Raw genomic sequence first — 24,864 nt, 5'->3', positions numbered from 1 at the left:
ACGCCCTTGGCCTCCAGGACAGACCGGAGCGGCGCCGAGGCTTTATGCCTCAAACTACAGAACCAAGTGAAGGTGTCACCATCAGCCCCTCCAGGCTCTCCTCTCCCCCTTCCTTACACAACGTGACGCGGGGCTGACACATCAACCCAGTGAGGGCCTCCAAGGTCAAGATTCCTTATTATTTTTAAGATTTAAAAATGTCAATAAAAGCAGAAGTTGTCCTCTGAACCCACCGCGCTTTGGCGGCCGTTGCTCGGGAGAGCGGAGGTTGGGAGAGTAATACGGGCCCTGGGCCGCCAGGGGGCGCTCCCAAACCGCGGACGACCTCCCAACAGCGCTCAACCTGAGGCCCTAGAACGATGCTTTCTGCGACGTTTGCTTTCGCGTTCTTACGAACCATTAAGCATTCCCGGTTTAAGAGATGGGCCTACCTTTCTTAGCCCCAAATCCTTCTTGAGGCGGTGCCTGCGACGGGCGAGCCCGGCTTTTATCCTCAGCTAATACGCGGGTGGGGCAATGACCGTGAACTCCTCAGAGCGGCACAGTGAAGGAAAGTACCACCAGGGGGCGCCCTTCCGCCCTCTGTCCCCGCAGGTATCCCCACCGCTACCCCACCCCGGAGAAACGTTTCTAAAGACCTTATGATTTCAGGGTGAACCACCTGTCAGAAAATTCTGCCTAAAAAGAAGATTTTGAAAGGTGCACCTCCCAGCAGGAAGAGAGAACCGTGCATGCAAAGGGCCCCACTGAGAATGTGTTGAGGATGTGGGGAGGCAGGTGTTGATCAAGAGGAACAGGCAGGAGGGTGTGTGAGATGAGGTTAACGGGGTGACCAGGGGCAGCGCTGAGGACCTTGAAGACGGGGTAGGAGTTCTAAATTGATTCTAAGTGCCCTTGGAAGCCACGAGAGGTCGGGTGGAGGAAAGATCACCCCCCAATCCAATCAGTCCCAGGGCCACCCCAGGCAGAGTCTAAGGGAGAGGGTGGAGGACACAGCCAAGTAGAGCAGTCCCCTGGGGGCTGGTGGCAGGAGTGGGCTGGGAAGCATGGGGGGTGGGGGTGGGGGACTGGGGTCCACAACGTTACCCTGGGAGGGCTTTGTGGCCACAGGTGTTAAACACGGCAGGGAATGGGCAGGACCTGGAAGAGCCAGGAAGAGCCAGGCTCGCTGAAAGGGCCCCCAAAGCCTGAGGGGTTCAGCAAGTTGGCATCAATGCATGCCCCCAAAATGAGCCCCAGGAACTCAGCTGAAAGTAAGAGAAAAGGGGCACAGCCGTATGCAGGAAGGAAGGGGCACTGTGCTGTCACCTGCCTGCACTCTCTAAATGCCCCTCCGGGGAGTCCGTGGGTGGGAGCTAAGGAGGCCCCTGGCCCAGGGAGCTGAGCGCCTGGTTGGTCCATGCAGCACGCAGGTGGAGCCTGGAGTCTGGAGTGTGGAAGGTTTCTGAAATGTGGGCAGGTGGCTGAGAACTTAATAGTGTGTCTCCCCCAAATGCCTCCTTCTCATTCTTTCTATCTGCTGGTACCTTTGGGTTGTCTGCTGTTTGCTCTGGGGAGGACAAAGAGAACCAACTCATTGTACACAAAGCTGCCCCCAAACCCCTTCTAAGAAGGAAAAGCCAAGTGGAATATCTGGGACGGGGCCATCTGCCACCATCAGAGAACAGAAATGACCTCACCCGAAGTGAGAAGTTGGAGCAAATCCCTCGGGAGGGGAGCAAGGATATAGAGGGGCAATTTCAGTGTGTCATTAAGGCTTATGCAGAGTACGACTTGGCCTTCCAAATCACCAACTGGCTCCTCCCCTGGGACACACTGTCTTTCCAGAGATGAAAACACCTTCTTTCTTGTCTCTCTGTGTCTGGAACCTTAATTGTTTTCAGTGTTAGGTGAATGGCAGGAGAAATGAACCAAAGCTTCACCAGTTCACTCCTTTGAGAATTACCCACACTTACATGGATGGCCTAGAAAACGGGAATGATCATCAGGAAATGGGGGTGCTAGGGGCTGGGCGTCTGGAGTCAGCCCTGCCTTGGCTAGATTTCACTCTGTTTCTCATGACTGGGCAATGTTCCAGCCTCCCAATGTTACGCATTTCACTTTCTTGTGTGTTAAATAGGGCTGCCCGATTGATAAAGAGCATTCCTTTTTGCCTAGCCTCACTTTTTCCAAACTAGTTCAGCTTTTTTCTAATGTAGGCTGAAAAATGTCCTCCAAAGATTCCAGGTCCTAATCCCTGGAAGTAGCAAATGTTGCCATATAAGAGATGGGAGGGTTATCCTGGATTATCCAGGTGAGCTCTAAATACAATTACTAGTGTCCTTATATGAGAAAGACAGAAGAGGGCAGGCAAGGTGACACGGAGGCAGAGATTGGAACAATGCGGCCACAAGCCAAGGAATACTGGCAGCCACCAGAAGCTGGAAGAGGCGTGAAATGGATTCTTGCTTACAGGCTCTGGAAGGAGTGCAGCCCTGCCAACACTTTGATTTCAGATATGTCGTACTCATTTAGGAATTCTGGCCTCTAGAACCATAAGAGAATAAATTTCTGTTATCTTAAACCATGGTTGTGATAATTTGTTACAGTAGCCCTTGGAAACGAATACACCTTGTGTTTCTGCAGAATACAGTCCCATGAGGTACTCTGCAAAGAAAGAGTTCAGTAGTCAAATTTGGCAAGTTCTTACCAGAGTCCCCTCCTGGAGCTTTACAATGTTCAAAAGGACATTAAAGGTCCTGAGAAGGTCTGCAGAAAAAGAATTTGCTTTGCCAAGAATTTCCCAACATTATTGGCCACAAAGATCCCCCTGGCCCATGCACAATTTATTTTTTTCCTAGCACCTTGAGGAACACCAATCACAGTCACAAATTTGGGGAGGTTTTGCCCTGTTGAGTTGGATATCTATCAAATCTTTTACTGAAGGGACACCCAGGAGAGTCCCATGGTTCTAGGATGTCAAGAGGGTGTATTCTCATCTGCACCCTTTTCAGTCTTCCTAGGCAAGTGCTGCAAGTTGCAATATGCTAAGTCCGCGAAAAAGAAGGTAAAGTTACTGCATGAGACTTCTGAGGACAAATATTTCCCATCTCCCCTAAAAATGCTCTGTGGTTTTGGGAGGTGGGCTAAGAAGGGTGAGAATACTGCAATACTCAATTGGGAAAGGGATTTTGGAGTCACATGTTCCACTCTAGATTTGAGAAAGCGTCAGGTTTTCTACTGTTATTTACGATGCTGCCTACGATTCCTAGAGCCAGACCTGTCTCTGTCTTCTCCGCTTTGTCCCAGGAGAAGCCTCACTCTCGGGACGGGGGTGGTGGAGGCAAGATGGAGATCCTTGTCCAAGAAGAGAATTCATCTCTTTCAGAGGTCAGAATTTTTTCCAGGTCTCCAATGATCCAGGCATTTTGCTAGGCTTTGTGGAGACTGGCAAGATATTCAAGACTGGCAACTTAGAGTAATCAAGCAACCATGAGCACTCGACATTTCCAAAACTAAAGGATAAGGCCAAAGTCATGTTCAGAGGAAAATGTATAGCCTTAAATGCTTTTATTATAAAACAAACAAAATTTCATTTAATCCTTGAAATTAAAAAGAGAACAGCAAAGCAAACCAAAGTAAAGTAGGAAGAAGGAATTGGTCAAGACCAAAAGAGAATGAAATAAACAAAACACTGAAAAAAGAGTAGAATGGATAAATTGAAGAGTAAAGTTCTTAGAAAGGACCACCAATATATACAATAGCTGGAAAATATAATACGGAGGGAAAGGAATGACAAATATATAAAATTAGGATAGAGATAGGAGATTCACAGGAGTTGTTTTAATTTAACATATTATGGAAAATTTCGAACATACACAAAAGTAAAGAGTATAATGAATCTCCATGTACCTATCATCCAGCTTCAATAAATAAAAACATTTCGCCATTCTTTTTCTATCTATTCCCCCAATTGTTTTGTTTTCTTTTGTTTTGCTAGAGTATTTTAAAGCAAGTCCCAGGTATTATATTATTTCACTTGTAAATACTTAAATATGTATCTCTAACTGAAAGAACTTTTAAAAAATAACCACAATACCATTATCTATCTAAAAAGTTAAAAATATTCTGAGGGTTTTTATTTTTACATATAGGAAAGTATTGTGTGGAAACTCTGCTAATCAATTCACAATTTGATAATAGAATATTTAGCAAAACTAAAAATCTTCAGCTTATTGCTTAATGGGAAAAAAGACTATAAAATAGTTTAGACAGCGATGTCATTTTTGTTAATAATTAGTCTTGCACTAAAATGCTAACAAAGGTTATGTTTACATATGGAAAGTTTGGCTGATTTTATTTCTGTTTTATTCTGTATTTTTTCAAATTTTCTGCAATGGTGGCATATTACTATTGTAATAAGAAATTTTAAACATATGTTGAGCCCAAAACATTTTTCCAGAGCTATGCTAGTCCCTGGGAATAAAAAAAGAAAGAAAGAAAAGGAAAGAAAAGGAAAAGGAAAATGAAATGCATGTTCCCTCCCTGTCTTGACAAAGCTCACAGACTATTTCATACTAAAGTGTCAGTGACTCGATGCATTGTCTCATCCAAGATTAACAGCATCCTTTCAAAGAATAGTAAATGCTTAACCCAAAGGAATTAAAGAGTGCTGGGTAGTTGAAGGGATGCCCTTCAAGGACAGGCACCTTCTTAGGCTCCTGAAATTGCATCAAAAGATGAGTTCTGGTAGAGCTGCTAGTGCTTTTTCTAATTTTCCTGATAAAAGAGCATCAGGCTGGGAGCCCAGGAGAGCTGGATATGAGTTGTACCACCCCCTGGGCCGTGTCCTTGATATGTGACTTTAGGGGAGTCATTTCTCTTAAGCTTCCAGATCCTCACCTGTGAAAATGAAGGTGCTGGACATGACCATGTTTCCTTCCAGCTCTCATTCATGCGCACGACCATGGCAGGGAAGCCGGGAAGGTAGGCAAGACGGTCAGAGCAGCCAGTCTTTCCAACATCTCTGCCTCCACAGGTCCTTGGGCAACAGCATCACTGGTTAATGAAAAAATAATGAAGTAGGGATTAGTATTAGCTCCATTTAACAGGTGAGGAAACCAAGGCTCAGAAAGATTGTGACCTGACCTAGGCTAATTAGAATGCAAGTGGCAGGGCAAAAAATTTAACTCAGGCCCTCTCGCCCCTGCTCTGGTCCATTGCACTACCAGACTCGAAGGCAGGAGGCGAGGTTCTGCCGGTCCGACAGCTCTCCCTGCCTGCGTGGCTCAAGGCAGGAGGCAGAGCCTCCCCTTCTTGACGCCTTTTGCCCCTGATTACACCTCTGGGTCCCTTTTCCTGAGGGATGGCCATTTGTGGGATATGGGGTGGCGATGGAGCGGCTGGCATATCATCAGCCAGGAAAAGAAAGGAGTCAAAGGAGCAGCACAGCAGCACCAGGTGGGTTTGGAATCGCTGGGGCCTCACCTGGAGTGGAGGAGAGAGGCCCCTCTACTTAGAGCATCCAGGAAACTGTAAGATGAAGAAATGCCAAAACAACTTTATAAAAGTGTGGAACAGTTTAAATATTTATCTCTAACAACAAATTGCCACTTTTAAGATGTACAGATACAGTTTCATGTAGCAGATATTGCCCATGCTTGGCCACCATTTCTGGGCACCTGTGCCTGACCTCTAACGGCCAGCACCTGTGTCCCTTTGCCACGGGCTTTCTCTAGCCACCAGTGTCCGGCTGCTCCCCGTGGCTTCTCTCCATGGCCTTCCCCACAAGGCCTCCAGTAATAGGATTAAGACCCAACCTGATAGAGGTGGGCCACATCTTAACTGAAGTCACCTTATCCAAAGGTCCCATTTACAGTGGGTTCCCACCCACAGGAATGGATTAAGGTTAACAACATGTTTTCCAGGGGAACATACAGCTTCAAGCCACCACAGGTGATTTATATCATTTGGCATCATTAAGAATCATTTAGAGTTTAAAGTCGTTTGTACTTCTTCAGGATCTTTAAGTTTGTTTGAAGTCTTAGGCAATTTCATGTAGTTAAGGATCACAAAGGTTTTAGCACCATTGGGGTGATTTATGGCTCATTAGATAATTTGGGATAATTAAGGTCATTTGGGGGGGGTAGTTACTAGAGTCCTTGAGGATTAGGGCAATTTGCAATAAGTGAAGGCCAGCATCATTCAGAACATCCAGTTTTAGGGTCCTTAGGGTGACAGCTGTTCGGGAATTTGGTTCAGGATCTTGAGGCTGTTAGCTCTGGCGTTCTTGGCATTTTGGGGTCTTTGATTTTATGGTACATTTGGATATTCATTCATTCATTCTACAAAGTTATCCAGGTACCTACCAAGGGCCAGGAATTGCTCTAGGTGTTGGGGAGACCTCATGGAGTTTGGATTCCAGTGGAGGCAATAAATAATTCAACAAATATTTTCAGACAGGGAAAAGAACTTTGAAGGAAATGTACACAGGGCCACATCTCAGGGGCACCCTGGCAGGAGGGCAGCTGGTTGAGGAAGGGTGCTCAGGGAAGGCCTCACGAGAAAGCAACAGTTGTCCTGAAACCTGAATCAAAAAGGAGCCACACATGCAAGGAGCTGGGGGCAGAGGGTTCCGGAAAGAGAGAGCAGCAAGTTCCGAGGCCCAGGAGCAGGGACCCTCCAGCATGCATGATGGACACTGAAGCACAGTGACAGCGGAGCAGGGCAGAGGTGACGGGGGCCCAAGGGGTAAGCTGGGGCTAGACCAGGTCTAGGCAGGCCTGGAAAGGACCTAGGATTTTTTAAGGGGTGGAGGTCATTGAGGGTCACTGAATACCATTTAGGCTTTTTAGGTTTAGAGTGGGTTCATTCAAGGTTTAGGGCCCTCCAGGGTTGTTAAGGGCCGTTAAGGATCATTTAGGATATTTTACTGTGGTGTAGGATCTTTGAAATTCATATAGGATCATTTAGGGTTATGACTGTTGTTAAGGATTTAAGTTTTAAACTTCTTAGCTTTTACAGTTGGTTAGGACTGTTCAGGGTTATTTAGCATTTGGTGTCATTTAGAGCTTTTTATTATATTTTGACTTCATTTATTTAGGATCTTTTTATTGTTACGGTCTTTTAGAATTTTTTTAGAGCATATGGTCACTGAGGGTCATTTAGGATCTTTTAGGGTCCTTTAGGATCGCCTGGGGTTGATTAGCAACATTAAGGAATCTTAGTCATTTGAGAACATTTTACTTGTTTATCATGTTTAAACACAAGGGATCATGTTTAATTGTTTAGGGTTGTTTGGATTCATTTTGAATCTTTTACGACTGTCTGGTGAGGTAGTTCTCAAAGTTGGTTACACAAGAATCATGGTAGTGGGGGGCAGGGTTAAAAATCCTGCTGCAAAAACCACACCCCCGAAGAATTAAATCAATCTCTTGGTATGGAACCAAGGCGTTAGTGTTTTAAAAACTCCCCAGGTGACTACAAGGGGCAGCTGAGTTTGAGACAAGCACCACTTTATAATCATTTAGAACAGCGCTACTCACCAGCAGCAGCAGCAGAGCCTGAGACTTGTAGAGACGCAGATTCTGGGTCCCACCATCCTCTAAATCAGAAACTCTGGGTGGGGCCCAGCCCAGCCCAGCCTCTATGGCTTAACAACCCCCAGGTGATTCTGATGCTCAATAAAGTTTGGAAACCAATGGCATGGGGTTTACAAGGATCTTCAGGATACCTGAGGTTTTTGTTTTGTTTTATTTTGCTTTGGTTTGCCTTGTTTAGTTTTGTTTCAGGGTGGAGGGGTTCTAAAGGCATTTTAGAATCACTTAGGGTCTTTTGGGTTATTTTAAGTTTGTTAAATATGCACACCAGGGTAACAATTAACAACCTTAAAATAACCCAAAAGACCCTAAGTGATTCTGGGCACCTGAGAGATAATTATTTTAAAATTTGGTTTATCTGATTATTTTCTGAGCCAGCCTAATAATAATCTTCCCACCATCATCCCCCAACATCTTCTTCCCTAAATGCCTTGGAGAAAGTGAGTCCCTGCTCTGTGGGAATCTAGGGCAGTGCCCAAGTTCCTGGCTCGGGCCCCTGGGTGCCCAGGGAAGGATTGGGGAGTAGCGGGAGTCACAGTGGGGCAAGGCACACGTTTATCCAGAATCCGTGCAAGGAGCTTGATTAGTTCATCACACGTGGTCAACGCCTTGTTAGAACATGAAGTGTGCATCTTGGGACCCAATTTGGAATAAAGAGAACCTCAGAATGTAAGAAGCTGAATGTGGAACAGTTGACAGCATATGCTGGCTAACCTCAGGTTTTCAGAATTTATGATACCTATTTCTTTTCTTCTTGTGAAAGGCTTTGCTTCTTCTATTTCTGAAAGGGCAGTTGAGAGCACAATTAGAAAGTGGCTTTGGTGTCCAGGACCACTGAGTCTAAACACAGGGAGTTCCCAAACTTCTCACATAAGTACTCCATCCTTCAGGCGGGGTGGCTGGTTTTCTCAAAGGCTCTACAACTGGGGGGCTGGTCCGTGTGTTAGTGTGTGTGTGTGTGTGTGTGTGTAGCACACATATATGCATGTATAACCATGTATATGTGGGTTTTGCCGGTGGGGACTGCGTTGAAATTGCATAATGAGACTTTTATAAAAACAGGGATTTTGAAATCTAATGCTTGAAAAAACTAACCCTAGCAGCGAGGCAAATGCCTAGCTGCTTTAATCTTCCAGCCGTTTGTTTTGTTTTTTGCATTTTGTGTTTTTGTTTTTGGACCCTTGATATTTTTTAAGTATTAAGCAGGAAATTTTAATTAAAAAGTCAATGTAAGAAAAGCATGAAGAAAACATAATCCCACCATTCTAAGGCAACTGTTTTCAAGATTTTTTATATAGATCAGCAATCATATTGTCTATGCTATTTTATTCACTGTGTATGTAATATTTTCTGTTTCTACATAGATTTTATATTTTCATTGGCTCAATAGTATTACATCATATTTATGGTTTTTATTTTACTTATACCATTATCACAGAAGGAAGAAACGGGGTGGGGGGCTCTGCTTGACTTTTTATTGGGATTATTTGAATCTATAGATCAATTTGGAGAGAACTGCTATCTTTTCAATCCATAAATGTGATATATCTTTCCATTTTAAAATTTCATTTTCTAATCTTTTATTGCTGGTACATAGAAATACAATACATTTTTATCTATTGACATTGTTTTCAGCAACCTTACCTTACAAATTCATTTATTATTGCCAGTTGTTTATCTGTAGATTCTTCTGACCACATTTAATTTGATGTTTACTTGTCGGTTTCTTTCTAATGGCTCACAGATGTTGTGGTTTGCTCTTTTTGCTTATTTAGCTCAAGAGCTTTTAGACAAACTACTTGAACTGGTTTTGTTTTGTTTTTAGGGCTGCAGCTTTTACTTCAATCATAAATAAATCATAAGTAATGTAACAAGGCTAAATACAGTTTTGATCAAATGTATACTTATCAACATGATGCAATGGTTAAACTATAAAATGAAATAAAAACTATACTAATAAGTTAAATATAAGTAATAGTAATCTCTCTTCTAAATTTTAGTTTTTATATAAGTAAAATGTGTGGTATATTGCTCTTACAGAAGTCACAGCTTAATTAGTAGAAATATTTTCAGTCAAGTTTTGCAGACATTCAAGGTTAAGTTTGAGTCTCTGACAACACTGTGAATACTCTCCTTTATTTTTGACTCACCTGTGGTTCAAACATAAAAACAGAATATGACTTAATTGAATGTACCCTAAATCAAGGCTCTATAAATACTCTGTAACTTAAACAGGAAGGGTCTTCTGATCTCATATCCAACTCCATCTGGAAGGGACAGAGGTCCTCAGGCTTGGTAACGTATCCATTTATTTTTGCATCGTGAACTTGTTGAACTGGTTTTTGTGACAACTTGTGTTCTAGCCAAAATTCGATTAGGGAACTTTGATAATTTAGGTTGAACCCTACATTAAGTTTCCATAAATACGTCCCTTACCTTTAGGACCCCACTTATCCTTTCCTTGGGTCCATTTTGGATTCAAGGCTTTTTTATAGTCCCAGACATTCAACACTCACCATGTGTGCAAGTTCTAACCAGCTCTTCATACACCAGACATTTCTGAACCATCATTCCTTTCCATTCGCAAGATGTACCCAGGCCACCATTGTATTTCTTTTTGCCCCAAAGTTTAGCATCAGCTACCCTCCTGGAAGACTTCTGTCAGTGACGATATTTTAAGAAATTGAAATCCAGGTGCCGCTTACCCCTTGGGTGGTTCTGCAGGGCACGAGCAAGGTGACACCAGGGGCAGCTTGCAGGGGTTTAGGGAGCAGCGGGAGGCATTCAAAGTCACCAGGTAAGGCCAGTGTGTCCAACTAAAAAATTCCACTAAGGAAACCTACCTTGCTCTAATGCAAGAGATTTAAGTCAGGGTTATCAAAACATTGATATATGAACTACCATACCATCTTTTGCATTCTTCCAAAATATGTGTTTGGGTTTCAGTTCTATCCTAAGATTTAAAAGCTTTAAATATAAATGTCAACTCATGGCTTCTCTTTTACTCATACTAAAATTTTCATAAGTTGCTTTTTGGCCAATATGTAGCATAACCATATGATTTGCCATCCACAGTGGAGCATTTTCAGAGTAAAAGGAGATATTATTAATAGTTACCCTAAGACAATAGGCATCACCTGGAAAAGTCCCAAACAAACAAGAACTTATGGTCCCTATTAATGGACCTATAGTTTTAAAATATCTGAAGTTAACTTATATCAACTTAAATCATAAGTAATTATTATTACTTTGGATGGTTTTTAAATGAAGGAAAAGAAAAAAGCATTGCCAATTCTACCCAAGTTCAATTTTCAGTTGAGTTTGCATCCCAGCAACCTATTTGAATGTATTCAAAACATCACAGTGAGGTCTTGCAACAAACCCCATTCAGTAATAACTTCATTACTTAAAATAGACAACACCAAATTATTGCATAAAATCTGTGTTTCCATAAAGCAAGCCAAGAACTGTCTGTCCCCTTGTCAGAAGCTTATAAGTATTTGTTAGGTGGTATTAGGCACTCTAATTATATAAGGTTTACTGCCCTATTTGGTGTCTTGGTAGGGCCCTAACCAGACCATTTATTTATCTTTTGTCTGCACCGCCTACATCTACATGTGATGCCGTGCAAAAGGCTCACTACCTTGGGAATGTTAACTCCCTGCTCCTCAACGTCACCCAACTTAGTTAACACAACTACTAAAAAGACCCTGCTTGGCGTAAAAGCTCTAAATAGAGGAAATCAAAACAACACTCAGAGGCAACAGTGTGATTTATCCAAACTTTTCTGTTTTCCAATTTATAAGCATTGTTTTGGGGGCATCATTAAAAATCTGGTCTTGGTTGTTCTTTCTTTTAATCTAGCAGCCAAACTATGCTGGTTGCTCTTTATGCTCCATGACCAGATTTCTTAGGAAAACAACCGCCCATCAATTCTCAATGTTTATGAACCAACCACACTGGAAGCAGCTGCGAGGGCTCTGGTCTGAAAGGTGGCTCGGTCATTTTACAGATGAGGAAACCGAGTCCTAGAAAAAGGTGCAGAGCTGGTCACAGGCTCATACCAAGCCAAGGTTGAGTCAGAATTAAAATCCAGCCTCACTGAATGCTGGTCCTGTGCCGTTTACACCACAATTCACTGACCCCAGTGGGGGGTTGAGACTCAGTGGGGGACATTCTCAACTCTCTTCCTGGTCCAAGCCCATTCAAACGTGAGCCCTGAGGGAAAAAGGTCAATTCAGCTCCTGGCTGTCCCTTCACATTCCCACCCCAACCCTACAACCAGCCTCTAGCAAATGCAGAGCTCCCCATCCAATGTTCACACACAAACTCATCCACAAAGAACTCTTTGAAAAGTGCTTTATTTCAAAAAGATCTAAGTCATGTGCATTAAAACGTATCAAAATGTTACAAAAATGTACGGCTCCCCACCGAGGCCTTGTCAAAATAGGTTAAGAGGCCAAAAAGCATCAGTTTATAAGTTCAGAACCAAACATCGAACCAGGTCATGTACCATTGCTGAAAGGCAAGTTATGATTAGAAAGAGATTATTTCACCAAGCTAAAGCAAGTGGGGAGACCCTTAGGAAACACTAGCAATTACACACCAGAAACCATCACAGGAAACACGGCTGCCCACAGTGGGCTGCCAGTTGGCCGGAGGAGGTCAAGGTAGCTGAAGGCTTTCCCTTCCCAGCTTGTCTGGCTCTCGCGCTTGGTTAAAACACAAGGCATGCCTTCAGTTAGGGCACTCCAGGGTAAAACTTTCAGTTATGTCTGAAAGAAGGGGAGCCACCTTCATTTTTATTTTTACCTCTCTAGGAGGTGATTTCTCATCTCATCTCACTCAAGGAAGACTTGGTTTTAAAACAATTTAGAGACTCCAAAATGCTTGGTGCTGACCCAGGGATGTCCCAGATGCTCTCTCCACGCTCCGATCTCAGCCCCACATCATGCATTGGTCACTCTGAGACATGAAATTCTCTTGTTCATAGAGTAATTTCTCTCAAGAGATGTATTGATGATGTACCATGTCTCTGTGCTTAAGAGCTCTGAGGTAAAATGTTTTGTAAGAGAGCTTCTCTTTTTCTAAGCTAGGTTCTCACCCTTCTATGGTCCATTTCTCCTTCCACCCTCCTGACACTCTCAAATAACCACTCAACTCTGCAAAAAATTCTTGCCAAGACATTTTTGCACTGAGAACAGAATCTTGTAATTATATGCCGAAGTCCAATCTACATGGATGATAAAATGTCTCTATCTGGAGGTATCTAGCAGAGTATCATTTTTGTTTTAGTAGAGAGGAGAGAAGGGTGAAAATATTTCTCCTTGAAGCATCAGCAAGTCTCAGCTCCAAACCCCAACCATGGGTCTTGGCGTATTTTCATGGATGGGCAGCTAATTTCCTGAGATCCTCTCGCCTCAAGCTCAACTCAAATTTCAAGTTTGTCCGGCTTGGAGCGCTGCATGCACACTCGGCACCCAACACCCGGGCAAGTCCAGCTTGTAGTTTGTGCTTTTCAAACCATCCCAAGTTCCTCTCCTCCCCCCATTTAAGTCATAACCTTCCTGCTAATATGATCACTGGGAAGGCGGACTTGTGCTTAATCCCACCATTGCCAGGGGCAACCAACCCCCTTTCCGGCCAGATGGACTCAGGTTTTTCCTCCACTTGATCTCCTTGTAACATAAGCCTCTGGAAAAAGAAAGCCAGATGAGGCTGGTCTGCTTTTCAAAAATTCAGGAAAAATAACAACAATAAATTGGCCTTTTGTTCTTCATTTGATTTCAGGTTCATTGCACACAACAGCATAAACCCACGCAAATCAGTCAAGGAGTTCAAAGCTGCATGGGCATGTGATACCAGTGAGAAAATCCCGCTCCACAGCGAGGCAAAGTGCCTCTGTTTCACCCACTGTTGTTTAAAGAGCCTTTCCAAATCCCGGATGCAGTTATAAGGACTTGAGAGATGATGTCTAAACAGGGTGGGTCAAAATGGCTAAGAGTGGCCTGGCTTAGGCGGACATACATTGAGTAAGACAAAATTTTCCCTCACTTCTACCCACCTATCCCCTATTTTTAAAAAGCAAATTTACTTTAGTAACACTTTCTCGGAACGTGATCTGGCACACTTGACATTTTAGGTCTCCATATTTAACACTATCCTAGTGCTAGTAGTGCAAATTAAAGTGATTCTCACAACCCAGAAATAGAAGTCTCATCAAAGTTAGTAGTTAGCAATTTGCTTTGTGGAAATTCTTCCCCCAGTGCCCCAAGGAGAATTTTGGGAGCCAACACAGGCTTTGGAAGCTCAGAGAAAAAATATCTGGAATAGAAATTTTCCAAGAAAATTTTCTGAAATGCAAAGCTCAGGAATTATATTTGCATTCACAAATCTACTCTTTCCGGTATGTAACAAAGGAAGCCTTACTCCCCACCACCACCACCACCCCCCCCCGTTTTTTTTTTTACCTATTCTGTGCATGTTGCAGAAGCCCACCGAGGGCATAATTGCATCTCTGGGTTTCCGATCCTCACCCACAAGGCAGGTGGTGCTGTCTCCATGGAGGAGGCAGGCTGGTAAGAAAGCCCTGGCCAAAAGTGAGGTGGCAATATGTCACATCACCCTTTTGAAAGTGACCAATGAGACCACAGCTGCCAGCCCTCTACAGAGGCTGTGGAGAAGGCCCCAGGGGAGGGCAGAGGGCAGGAGGGTGCCTGGGGCAGGGATGGCTCTGCTGCAAAGGCCCACTCTCCTTGGAGGAAAGAAGAGATGGAAGTCTCCCCACCCTCACAGGGCTCGGAGATGCCCTGTTTGGGTGATCTTCACAGCCAGGCACACTGCTCCAAGCATCTGTCTGTCCCTCCTGTCTGTCCCAGGTGCACAGCTGCCCAGAAGTCTCCCTGATGGAGGCCATGGGGGACAGACCCTGCCCCTGCCCTTTCCCGCCCACCAGTCTAGAGATCACAGGGCAACCCAAAGAGTGTCCCTGAACCCAACACTCAGTAGCTGGGCAAATCCCCATTCGTGGAGTCCATTTCCATGTGCCACGTGAGGGTGACTTGCAGGAATCCAGAGGCTGGAAAGAATAAAGCCTTGACTTCAAACACGGCCCCAGCTCCACGTGCCAGAAGACCCCTTGCTGGTGTGAAGATAGGCTGGGCTTGCCAACACTTGTCATTTCTACAATGAGCCTCCACACTTCCTTCCAGCCTAAGAAAGGAACTGGAAACTTCCTGGCTATCACCCCAGAGGAAGGCTAGGCCCTGGCCACGCTAGCCAGTCAGCACCTTTATTTCACCAGCCCTTTCCTTCAACTCAAGGAAGCACCAAAGAGACAGAGTTGGCAGCTTGGTGTGCGGAGAGAAACACTCAGGCTCTCCTTGTGTCCAAGAGGTGGCCGTGGTGGCAAGGACAGACGAAAAATCCATTCTTTATAGGCATCCACACAGAACATCTTTGTTATTTAAAATGATCAAAGTTTCCAGTGTAAAAAACTGTGGGATTATTGCATCTACCCCGCTCATGTTATATCGTCTTCTTTCCATCGGATCTGTCCCAAGGGTACATGGCTGTTCCTTTGGTAGTTTCCAAGGATCTCACACTGACGGGTCCTTCTAGGCCTACAGGGAGAATCTCTGCTAACATTTGATACCCTGAATGGTGGGCGACCCCACCTAAGTTTGTTGCATCCCTTTCCCCTTCTAAACCTGGGCAGGTAGTGTGGCTGCCCCTGGCATTTGAGGTGAGAAATGCTCTCTTCAGCCTAAGGTGGGTGAGTCAACAGAATCTGCTGCCCAGAGCATGGCACTTGGGCTGGTGGGCTGGAATTTAATTGCATGGGAAAAACAACAGGTAAGCACAATGCAAGTACCACACGCCCCGTGCACACACACACATCCAATACACACACACATTCCAGGTTCTCTCTGCAACAAAATCCACAGGTCCTTGTGAGTGAAAGGAGAACAGGGATCCAGGGATGGGGCATTGTCTGCTGGCTCCTCTGTCCTACTCCAGATAGCAAATGGTGGTGGCAGGAGCTGGAGGGGTCTGCGTTTAAACCTTTTGGTGGTAAGAAAGCTCCTGGCTTCCCATGGGTCTTCTCATCAACAGCGGCCCCCGTGGTGTCTGGATCCCCTCATTCTCTTGGCTCAGATTGAGGCGGGGGTCTCAGCTATCTCCTCCAGCCTCTGCCGGATCATCAGCCGAAGCACGGTGTACCTGGGGACAAAGAAGCAGCCAGCAGTAGCCAGCAGCAGAGAGCAGTCAGCTACTCACACCTCTGCTTGACCCTGCCCTGCTGCCCAGGTGACAGTGCGGGCTGACCATCCTGTCCCTTTGCTGCTATCTCAGGCCACACTTTGTTGCTTTGTGTTCTTTTCCACAACAGGCTGAGAGGGAATGCAGAGGCCAAACCCATGAGAGATTACTTCACTAGGGTTAGAAAGCTTGGCACGAGAAGGTGAAATCCCACCATCACCAATAATAATAAAACTCCCATTAATTGAGTACTTACCATGCCCATGTGCTTGCTATACACGATTGCTCGGTAATCTTCACCTGGGTTGGACCATAGGGAACTGCCAAGATGTGGCCCATTTTGGCCTATACAAATGGCAACTTCATATGGCTTAACTTGACATCAGTACCTGCCATTTGTGTAAGAGGCCATAGCATCTACTAGGCATGGAGTCTGTGGCTTGTTGGTGAGTTCAGCTCCCCCTCCCTTCCCTGAGCTACAGCACTGCACATCCTGGAGCAGGAGCTGCTGGGCAGAGCTAAAAGGGGCATATTCCTTATGTTTGGGGTTTTGCACTGCCCAGCAAAAGCTATTTGTAATGTCTGGTAAGTGTTCAATAAACGTTAGCTGCTATCATAGTACTTATTATCATCAATACAGCAAATACAGCGTTGCCTTCAGTCTCTAGTGGCAAAAATCAATCAAAGGTTCTACCATATCTATGAAAAAGGCAGTCCCTTCTGGGGATAAACATGGCAGAGAAATCATAAAAGCTCCCAAGCCTTACTGGGCTTTTCCAGTAAATGAAATCTCAAGAAGAGAAATGTTAAAAAGGGGGAAAGTTTGTGAGGACAGAGCTGGGTAGGCCACTCTGACCACTTCCCACTGCTGAGACAACCGCCCTGAAATTGCTAGAACCTCAGGATCTTGGTGACCACCGCTTGCCCTTGCTCACCCCTCCAGGCAGGGTGTGGTCACTCATCCAGCTGTAACTAGCCCTGGGGACTGCACTACCCCTTGTGGTGACCCCAGACCCTGTCACACCTCTGCAGACTGTCCCTTCATCAAAGGACCCTCATTTGAAGGGGCATCTGTTTCCTGTTGGGAACCTGATGATATGCTTGAGGAACCAGTCATAAAGTCACCTCCCCTATTTCTGAATTTAAACCTCAAAGATGTTTTAAACCAACACCGTCTTTCAGGCTCCTTGTATGAAAACCAAAAAGCAAACAAACACACAAAGACATTTTGACGTCCCACTTCTAAAAGAGAAGCTGACGTGAGAAGCAGAGACCAACACACTTCAGTTTCATGTCCCCAACCAAGATCCAGGTTCGTCAATGGGGAGACCCCTGAAGAAGGCTCCTAAGACCCAGGGGCCCACACAGTGGCTGGGACCATCCCTGCAAGGCACCTGAACAGGTGACCCCCTCCCTGAGGCCCCAGGAGAAACCCAACCAGCCACCCTGGAGGCAAGCTTACTTGCGCATTAGCTTCTTTACTTCCCGATCTTCTTCCTCTTGGAGCTTCTGAATGAAGCTTTTAAGGACTGGCATCTCGAACTTTATGTACTGGGCCACCTGGGGAGGGAGAAGGAAGACTGAGGGGCACGTCCTCTTTCAGCATTGTTCCAATTCCTGTTGGCTTCTCTCTCATGTAAGGGTACAAAGCCTGGGGGAATGTGTTTCCCCAGCAACCCAGGATTTCCTTAAAGGCAGGAGCTGAGCGTCATCCCTCTGACACAGTCTATAGTAGTGATGGCTTCCTTTAAATGACACCATCACATCTCAGGTAATTTCTCATCTCAGGTATCTAATCTGTGTCAAGGGGATGTCAAACACCGGAAAGCACTTGCTCTTGATTCAGTGATGTAGGGAAAGAACTGAACCCATGATATTTAATAAACCTCTCTGCTCTCCCCTATGGGAATTTAAGGAACCACAGGCTCAGAATGATGATTTGTGTCTCAAGTGGCAAATAGTTATACAAATGTGAATTTGCTTCTAAGAGGCTATGAGGGTGCAGGTGGCTCCCAGGTGAGCTAAACTTAAACACCTCCCCCCACCTCAACCACCGGAGTCCCCACCCTACTCTATCAATTCTCCTCCAAGAGATGAGTATATTTCCCCTCCCTATTGATTCTGGCATGGCTATGTGACTTGCTTTGGCCACTGAGATGTGGGTGGACATGACATACACCAAGTCTGAGTGGGGGCTTCAAATAAGCTTTCATGATTTGATTTGGGATCTTGCCCCGCCCCGCAGTCATCTCCCTTGAGAAGCATAACCCAGGTAGCTACTACCCCTTGAGCGGCTCTATGAATGAGACAAGCAGTGAAGACCTGAACTCAACCCACAGCCTAGAGGAGAGTCACTGCAGACAGCTCACGAAATCATGAGCAAAGCCACTAAGAGTTTGGGATATTTGTCACTGTAGCAAAAGCTGACTAATACATAAAATAAGGTAAAATTGCTGCTGACTTCTTCAAGTTGCTAAGAGAGTGTCTGAAGCAACTTCGCAGCCCTCTTACTTTACACCCAAGTGGCCCCATGGCCGTTACTATGTCAAGAAAACTTGGTGTGGGGAAATGCAACAAAGGTAGACATTGTCCTTGGCCAAAAAGTGAAGCTATGCCCTAGTTGCAAGTAACCCAACCAATCGCCACCCCCTAAGGACAGACCACCCGACTGGAAGGGGACTCACGTCGTAAGTGACCTCCTCCACCTGGTCCTTCTCCATAAGGAACACTTTGGAGACCTGTTCACATGGGCCCTGCAGGATTCGGGCAACCAGGGGGTAATCTGTGTTCTTCAGTTTCTGTTTCTCTGAAACACACACAACCAGAGCAGCCCTGAGTTTCGCCTGAGGTTCTTCTCACCAAATTAGCTGTCAACTCGGGGACCCAAATAGACCAGGGATCTTAGGAAACGTGGCCATAAAAGCCAGGAGACTGATTTGTAAATAAACTCTTCAACAGGTATTGTTAAGAGCAACCTCCACTGCCCCTACCCCCCAAAAATAATCCAATACCACCATGTCTCAAACCTTTTAGAAGACGCCATTTTGGAGGAATTGGTTTTATCTGTCTCTAGAGAAAATTGGGCTCCTTTTTTAATAGTTTGGATTTAGGGTTTGTTTACTGACCATACATGGTATTCTCCAGTGGACTCATTCAGTGAGCCCACCAGCCCGAGAGGCAAGGAACATTTGGAAGTTTCCAAAACCCAAATAAACAAAGCAAATGAAGCTTAGGTGCTTCTTTGTTCAACTCACTATTTTGAGTTAACTAAAAGTTTTAAAGTACACTATGTTTTTTTCAGACTTACCACCGCTGGTATGCACAACGTACAATGCAAACTCCTCTGCCGAATTCTCAATCTGAATCAGGAGCAAAAGACGCTTGTTTAAAGCAGGTATTTAAACATCATACCTATTCCCTCTTCTTTAACACTGCAAAGCAAATTGGATTTGAGGCTGTTTTGCAGGGAGGGTGACTTAAATACTGCTCTCAGAAGTAATGAGGAGATGTGATAGACAGATAACTTTATCAATAATATTAGATAATAATAGCTAATATTGATTGCAAGGTGCCAGGCATGAGTCTACACACTTTGCATGTTTTAGCTCATGTACTACTCACAATAACCCCATAAGGAGGGTCCCACTATCTTCATTTTATGGATGAGGATGCAGAAGCACAGGGAGGTAAAATAACTCGCCGAATCCATCCAGCTGGTGGGTGACGGAGCAGTGGGCCCCAGGCAGCCTCCCACCCACGCAGAGCCTGTGCTCAAAAGCCACTAGGCTTCACTGGCTTCCACTAAAGATTAGACTACCTGGTCCCCAAAAGAATTGTAAGGGGCTTGTGGAAAACATATGGAGTAACAGGACTACAGAAGAACTTATGCACTGTAATGTGCATATCCATTTAAGTATCATTTTTCATAGTGGCTTCCCCAAGTCTGTTCCAGAGTCAGTCTGTGCACAGAGCCCCCTAACAATTGCCGAGCCCCCAGGTCCTTCTAGAGAAGCCCATATCTGAGGGAAAACACTGCTCCAGTTTCAGTTGGCATCGGAATCCCCAGACACCTTGTTAAAGCAGATTCCCTGGCCTCACCTTCAGGGTTTCTGATTTGGCAGGTCTGGGGTGGGGCCTGAGAATCTGCTTTTCTAACGAGCTCCCAGGTGATGCTGAAGCTGCCCAAACCCTCGGCCCAGAGCCTCCTCAGCATACGCACACCCAGACCCTGCAGCTACGCTCCCACCTCTAGGGGCCCCAAGGCGCGTGAGGGACCCCATCGGTGGCCGGCAAGAGGCACGTGCCTTAAACTTGTTGAGCAGCAGCTTCAGGACTTGCGGGGTCGTCATGGTGCTGTTGATGCGGACGTTGGTGACGGAGCCATAGGCCGGTGTGAACACCGAAGTCTGTCGATAGAGGGGTCCCGCTCAGGCTGCGACTGAGGACAGGGAGGGGGCCATCCCCCGGGGGTCCCTGCCTTGCTACCTGCCCTGGGTCAGTCAGCAGCTCCCAGAGGCCTGCAAAACTGGGTGAGGAGCACAGTGACAGCGGTCCTGGGAATGGGCACCCTGCGAGACCCCGCTGCTAACAACTGGCAACCACCAGGCGATGTGAGCAAAGCAACCCTCAGGCTTTCCTGGACTCAGGAGGGCAGCCCCCCACCCCACCCCACAGGAAGCTGGAGAGGGGAAGCTCACCAAGGGTTGCAGGGGTTGGCAGATAGGACCAGGTAAGCGAGACCCACTGTCCAAACTAAAACGCTCACAAAGACCTTTCCATGGAGACTTCAGACAAGGGCTCCGACCCCACTCCCATGAGGTGCTTGCTTTTTGGGGCAGGATTTGTATCAAGCAGCAGGAGGAAGGGAGGGCTCAGCTGGCTGGCAGGGTTGGGGTAAGGGAGGTAGGGGAGAAGGAGCGGGGGGAAGGGGTACACTGACACCCCAGGTTTGACTCCCTTCCATCTGCATCAGGACAGCCCTTAGCTCATCGATAAGTCAGATCCCACACCAGCCGTGAGCACGGTTTGCAGGAGGGTAAAACAGGAGAGTCACCTGGACGGGGTCTGATGGGTTTTGTCTAGGGGCCCTCAGGGCTCCAGCAGGGGCTGCTTCATCCAGCCCCACTGGATCCACCCACCTTGAGGTGAGGCCTATGGGAGCTGCCCAGGGTGGTCTGTAAGGGTCCCTTGTCCCTCACAGAGTCACAGAGCCTGCAGACCCAATGACTGAACAGCAAGCACTTGACTTCCCAGGGGTCCCGACCCCGTGGCCGTAGCCCTGAGTGAAGTGGCAGCCCTCCGGGAAGGAGCCTTGCCCCTGCCCTCTCTGCCCTACCTTGTGGTTGTAGAAATGGCCATTGATGGAGAATCTGTGGCGTCTGATTCGCCGCTGGTCGCTGGGTGTCCTCACATTGCCACGGCGACGCACCCCAACATCGCTCCGTGTGCGCATCAGCTGGGGGGTGTCTTCCTGCAGGGGCTTCAGGCCCCTGGAGTCTAAGAAGGGAGAGGCGAGTGAGCCCTCTTTGCCTGATGTGGGCAGCCCTGCACCCAAAGCCACAGCACCACACCCAACCCAAACAGACAGAGGTCTCCTCACAGGAGGCCAGGAGAGGCTGGAGGTCCCAGGTCCACATATACTTGGACCCACACAGGTGAGCACAGACAATTGCTGAGTTTGTGCCAAAGGTGGGTGGTGAATGCTGACTGCCGCACCCCTGGCGTCCTGGGCACACACCGGCACCCACCCTCTCGCCACCCAGCCCACCTTGAGCTCTCCGCAGGATCACCCATGGCTTGAGTTATACTCTGGAGCTTCACCACCTCCCCAGCCAAGCGGAGGATGTTGGGGTCACAGATTATCGGGAAACCCAGAGACACCCTGAACGGGGGCACTGTCTCTTGCTGAAGAGACCTGCTAAAGTGTCTGCACATCTCCCCACCACTTGCACCTCCAAGAGTGGTCACCGGGAAAGAGGTTCTTGGAGGACTTCTCCTAGCTCTGCCCTAAGAGGTTGGAAGTGAGCAGGGGTTGGCCCAAAGCCACGGAAGGCCAGTAGTGGACCCAGCTCTCCAGGGGTCCACTGAGGGGTCCACTGAGGGGTTCACTGAGGGGTTCTGGGATGCCTGCAGTTCCAGATTACGGGCATGCCTCCAGCCCAAACATGGTCCCTGAGGGCATTCTGCTATCCCCGTGAAGCCCTAACACTTCAGAGGGTCTCCGTCATCCTGCTATTTTCCCCCAGCCTCCAGATTCTGGGGAGCCTGAGAAGAGCTGAAAGGGTAGGAGGAGAGGAGAAAAGTGGGGTTAGGGAGAGGGGGCTGGGCTGGGGGCTGGGAGGGCAGTAAGGGGCCAACCTCCCCCGATGGGAAACCAGGCTGGCCTCCTCCTTCCACCAGCAGAGCTGATTCCCAGGCCAGCAGGACATGGTTTGGGTGATGGCGTGGGCAAAGGAAGGGAGGAGGCAGTTTACTGGGGTGGTGGGTGGGTGCAGAACCTGCTCAGCAGAGAGTCTTTTCCTCCCACTGCCCTCTTCGCGTGCCTAAGGGACCCTTGTGTCCTGATGGACCCAGTTCCACAGCAAACTTCCTTTGCTTCCCGACATGAGGCCACCTTTTGCTCTGAGCCCCACTCTCCCACCACTACCTCCCCAAAAATATATTTCATAAAAACAATATTTTCTGGTGGAAACAACCCAAGTGTCCATTAACAGATAAATAGATAAACAAATTGTGGTATATATACATGATGGAATATTATTTAGCCATGAAAAGGAATGACATTCTGATACATGATACAACATGGATGAGCTTTGAAAACATGCTCAGCAAGATAAGTTAGATACAAAGGACACTTTTTGTATGATTCCACTTATATGAAATATCTAGAATAAACAAATTCATAGAGACAGATAGTGGATTACAGGTTATCGGGCTGGGAGCGAGGGGGAAGGGGGAGATATTGCTTAGTGGCTACAGAGTTTCTCTTGGGGGTGACAAAAAAGTTTTGGTGATCGATGGTGGCGAGGACCGCACAACATGGTGAATGTAATTAACACCACCAAATTATACGCTGAAAAATGGTTAAAATGGCAACTTTTACGTTATTTATATATATATACATATATATGTATATATACATTATTACAATAAACTAAAATTAAAAAGTATTTTCTGCTGTCTTAATTAATTGACTGAGAGGCAATTCAGCAAGTGAGGAGGTAGTTAAGAGCACAGATTTCAGAGCCAGACTCCCCAGGTTCAAATCCCGGCTCCACCACTGCCACTTAACACTCACCTCCCTGTGCCTCAGTTTCTTCATCTATAAAAAGGGGACAATAATAGCTCCCACATCATGGGATTGTTGTGAGCATATAAATGAGTGAATACACGTAAAGCACTTAGAACAGGGCCCAGTTCAGGCTAAAACACAGCACAAGGGCTTGCTATTACTAGAACGAAGTGAAAAGAGCAAACTGGTAACATCTATCAAAATTATGAATGAGCACAGCCTCAGACCCAAGATGCCAGTTGAAAGATTCCCATGGACACACAGACAAACATGTGAAAGGCCATGGGCACGAGGCCACTGATTGCAGCCTTGTTGCCTTAGCAAAAGCCTGGAAACAACTTAAATGTCCATCCATCAGGAGCGATTAAACAAACAATGATTTTTCCACCCAGTGGATCCTCCAGGCAGCTCTAAAGTACAAGGAAGGACTTTACAGATTTATATGGAACAATCCCAGAAATAAATTGATAAATGTAAATTCATGCGCGAAACGCTGCCATGTGTATAAAAAAGGGGGTGGAAATAAATTCTATTCAACCTTCAAGATTTGAAGGTGTGTGCTTGTATTTGCACAGAATACCTCAGGAGAGAGGTCCTCTGATGGCTCCAGGCAGGGAACCCCATGGAGGGTGGAAGAGGTGGGAGACTTTCAATCCTTCCTTTGCATGCTTTTTGAACACTGAACCATGTGAACTGCATTTACTCTGAAAGCCAGCAGCATGGGACAGTATCTACCACAGCTGTCCTCACGTAGTCAGCCTCCAACGAGAGGCTCCTCTCACCTGTGGGGCTTGGCATCTGGTCACTCTCTGCTCTGGCGTCCGCATCTGACACCTGGATATTGGGCACGGTGAGGGGCTTCAGGACAGTGCTGGGGGCGGAAAATAGAAGGGAGGCTGGCTGGGGCCCTGCAGGGAGAGGCAGCCCACCCCGTCACACCACTCCTGCCAGGGGAACCCAGCACAGCCTCTGTGCCTGGGCCACATCCCAGCTCCCATCAGGCAATGAAGGATGCGGGTGGGCCGGGCTGAGCACCCCATGAGGTTGGCCCAGTTCCCAAGCCAGGCATGGGGGATGGAAGGCTCCGGAAGGCTCCAGAGGGAGGCGATGGTCTTTCCATGCAGCATCTGCACTAACACAAGAGCCCAATTCATCAAGCCCCGGACAGAGAACACCAAAGAACAAAACCCGTGTGTGGCCTGCGCTGGCTGTGTTTCTAAGCCCGTATGAGTTCCACGGCCTATTTGGAAAACCCTAATAACAGCCATTTGTTTCTCAGGACAGGATTCTAGTTCAGGTCCATTTCTGTTTGAGGAATGGCTCAGGAATTGCCTCTGGCCTCTACAGGGAGTGGAAAGCAATAGGTTGGCTGCTACAAGGGTTAGTGCAGCTTTGGAAGGGATGCTGATGACAGCGGTCTCAGGGTGTCAGGAACAGAGTCCAAGCCATGATAACTGACAATATCTCCTCATGGCCAGGAAGGACGATGGGAGCGGCTCTGAGAAACACACCTAAAATCAACAGAGGACTTGGCCAGGTAGGAAAATGCCTATGTGATCAAAGAGGACCATCCTATGGTGGGAAGAAGGTGTGTTCTCTGGAACACAGTGGAGACAGGCCTCATGGTATCTGGATGATAGTTTTAAGGGAAGACAATTAAAACAGAAAATCTGAAAGAATGTCTTATTGTAGTGGAACTTGTAGACGTCTGAGCCTCTCAGGAACGGGGAGAAC

At 46.6% G+C, this 24,864-nt stretch overlaps 1 protein-coding gene across 2 annotated transcripts in view; it reads right to left on the bottom strand.

The window, feature by feature from the left end:
• Positions 1-11,922: 11,922 nt before the first annotated feature.
• RASSF2 (Ras association domain family member 2) overlaps positions 11,923-24,864 on the bottom strand; it is a 39,801-nt gene continuing 26,859 nt past the window's right edge. For both annotated transcript variants that reach the window (XM_037811367.1, XM_037811368.1), the window contains 7 exons: positions 23,913-24,001; positions 21,175-21,335; positions 20,144-20,245; positions 19,147-19,198; positions 18,524-18,645; positions 17,302-17,399; positions 11,923-15,800 (listed from right to left, as the gene is read on the bottom strand). In XM_037811367.1, the coding sequence (XP_037667295.1) occupies positions 15,731-15,800; positions 17,302-17,399; positions 18,524-18,645; positions 19,147-19,198; positions 20,144-20,245; positions 21,175-21,335; positions 23,913-24,001 (694 nt within the window). In that variant the 3' untranslated portion in view covers positions 11,923-15,730. The remainder of the gene's footprint in view (positions 15,801-17,301; positions 17,400-18,523; positions 18,646-19,146; positions 19,199-20,143; positions 20,246-21,174; positions 21,336-23,912; positions 24,002-24,864) is intronic.

The sequence above is a fragment of the Choloepus didactylus genome, chromosome 19 (genome assembly GCF_015220235.1).
Source record: "Choloepus didactylus isolate mChoDid1 chromosome 19, mChoDid1.pri, whole genome shotgun sequence".
Classification (NCBI taxonomy): domain Eukaryota; kingdom Metazoa; phylum Chordata; class Mammalia; order Pilosa; family Megalonychidae; genus Choloepus; species Choloepus didactylus.
Note: the sequence above shows the minus strand (reverse complement) of the source record. Positions and strands in the feature narration are given on the sequence as shown.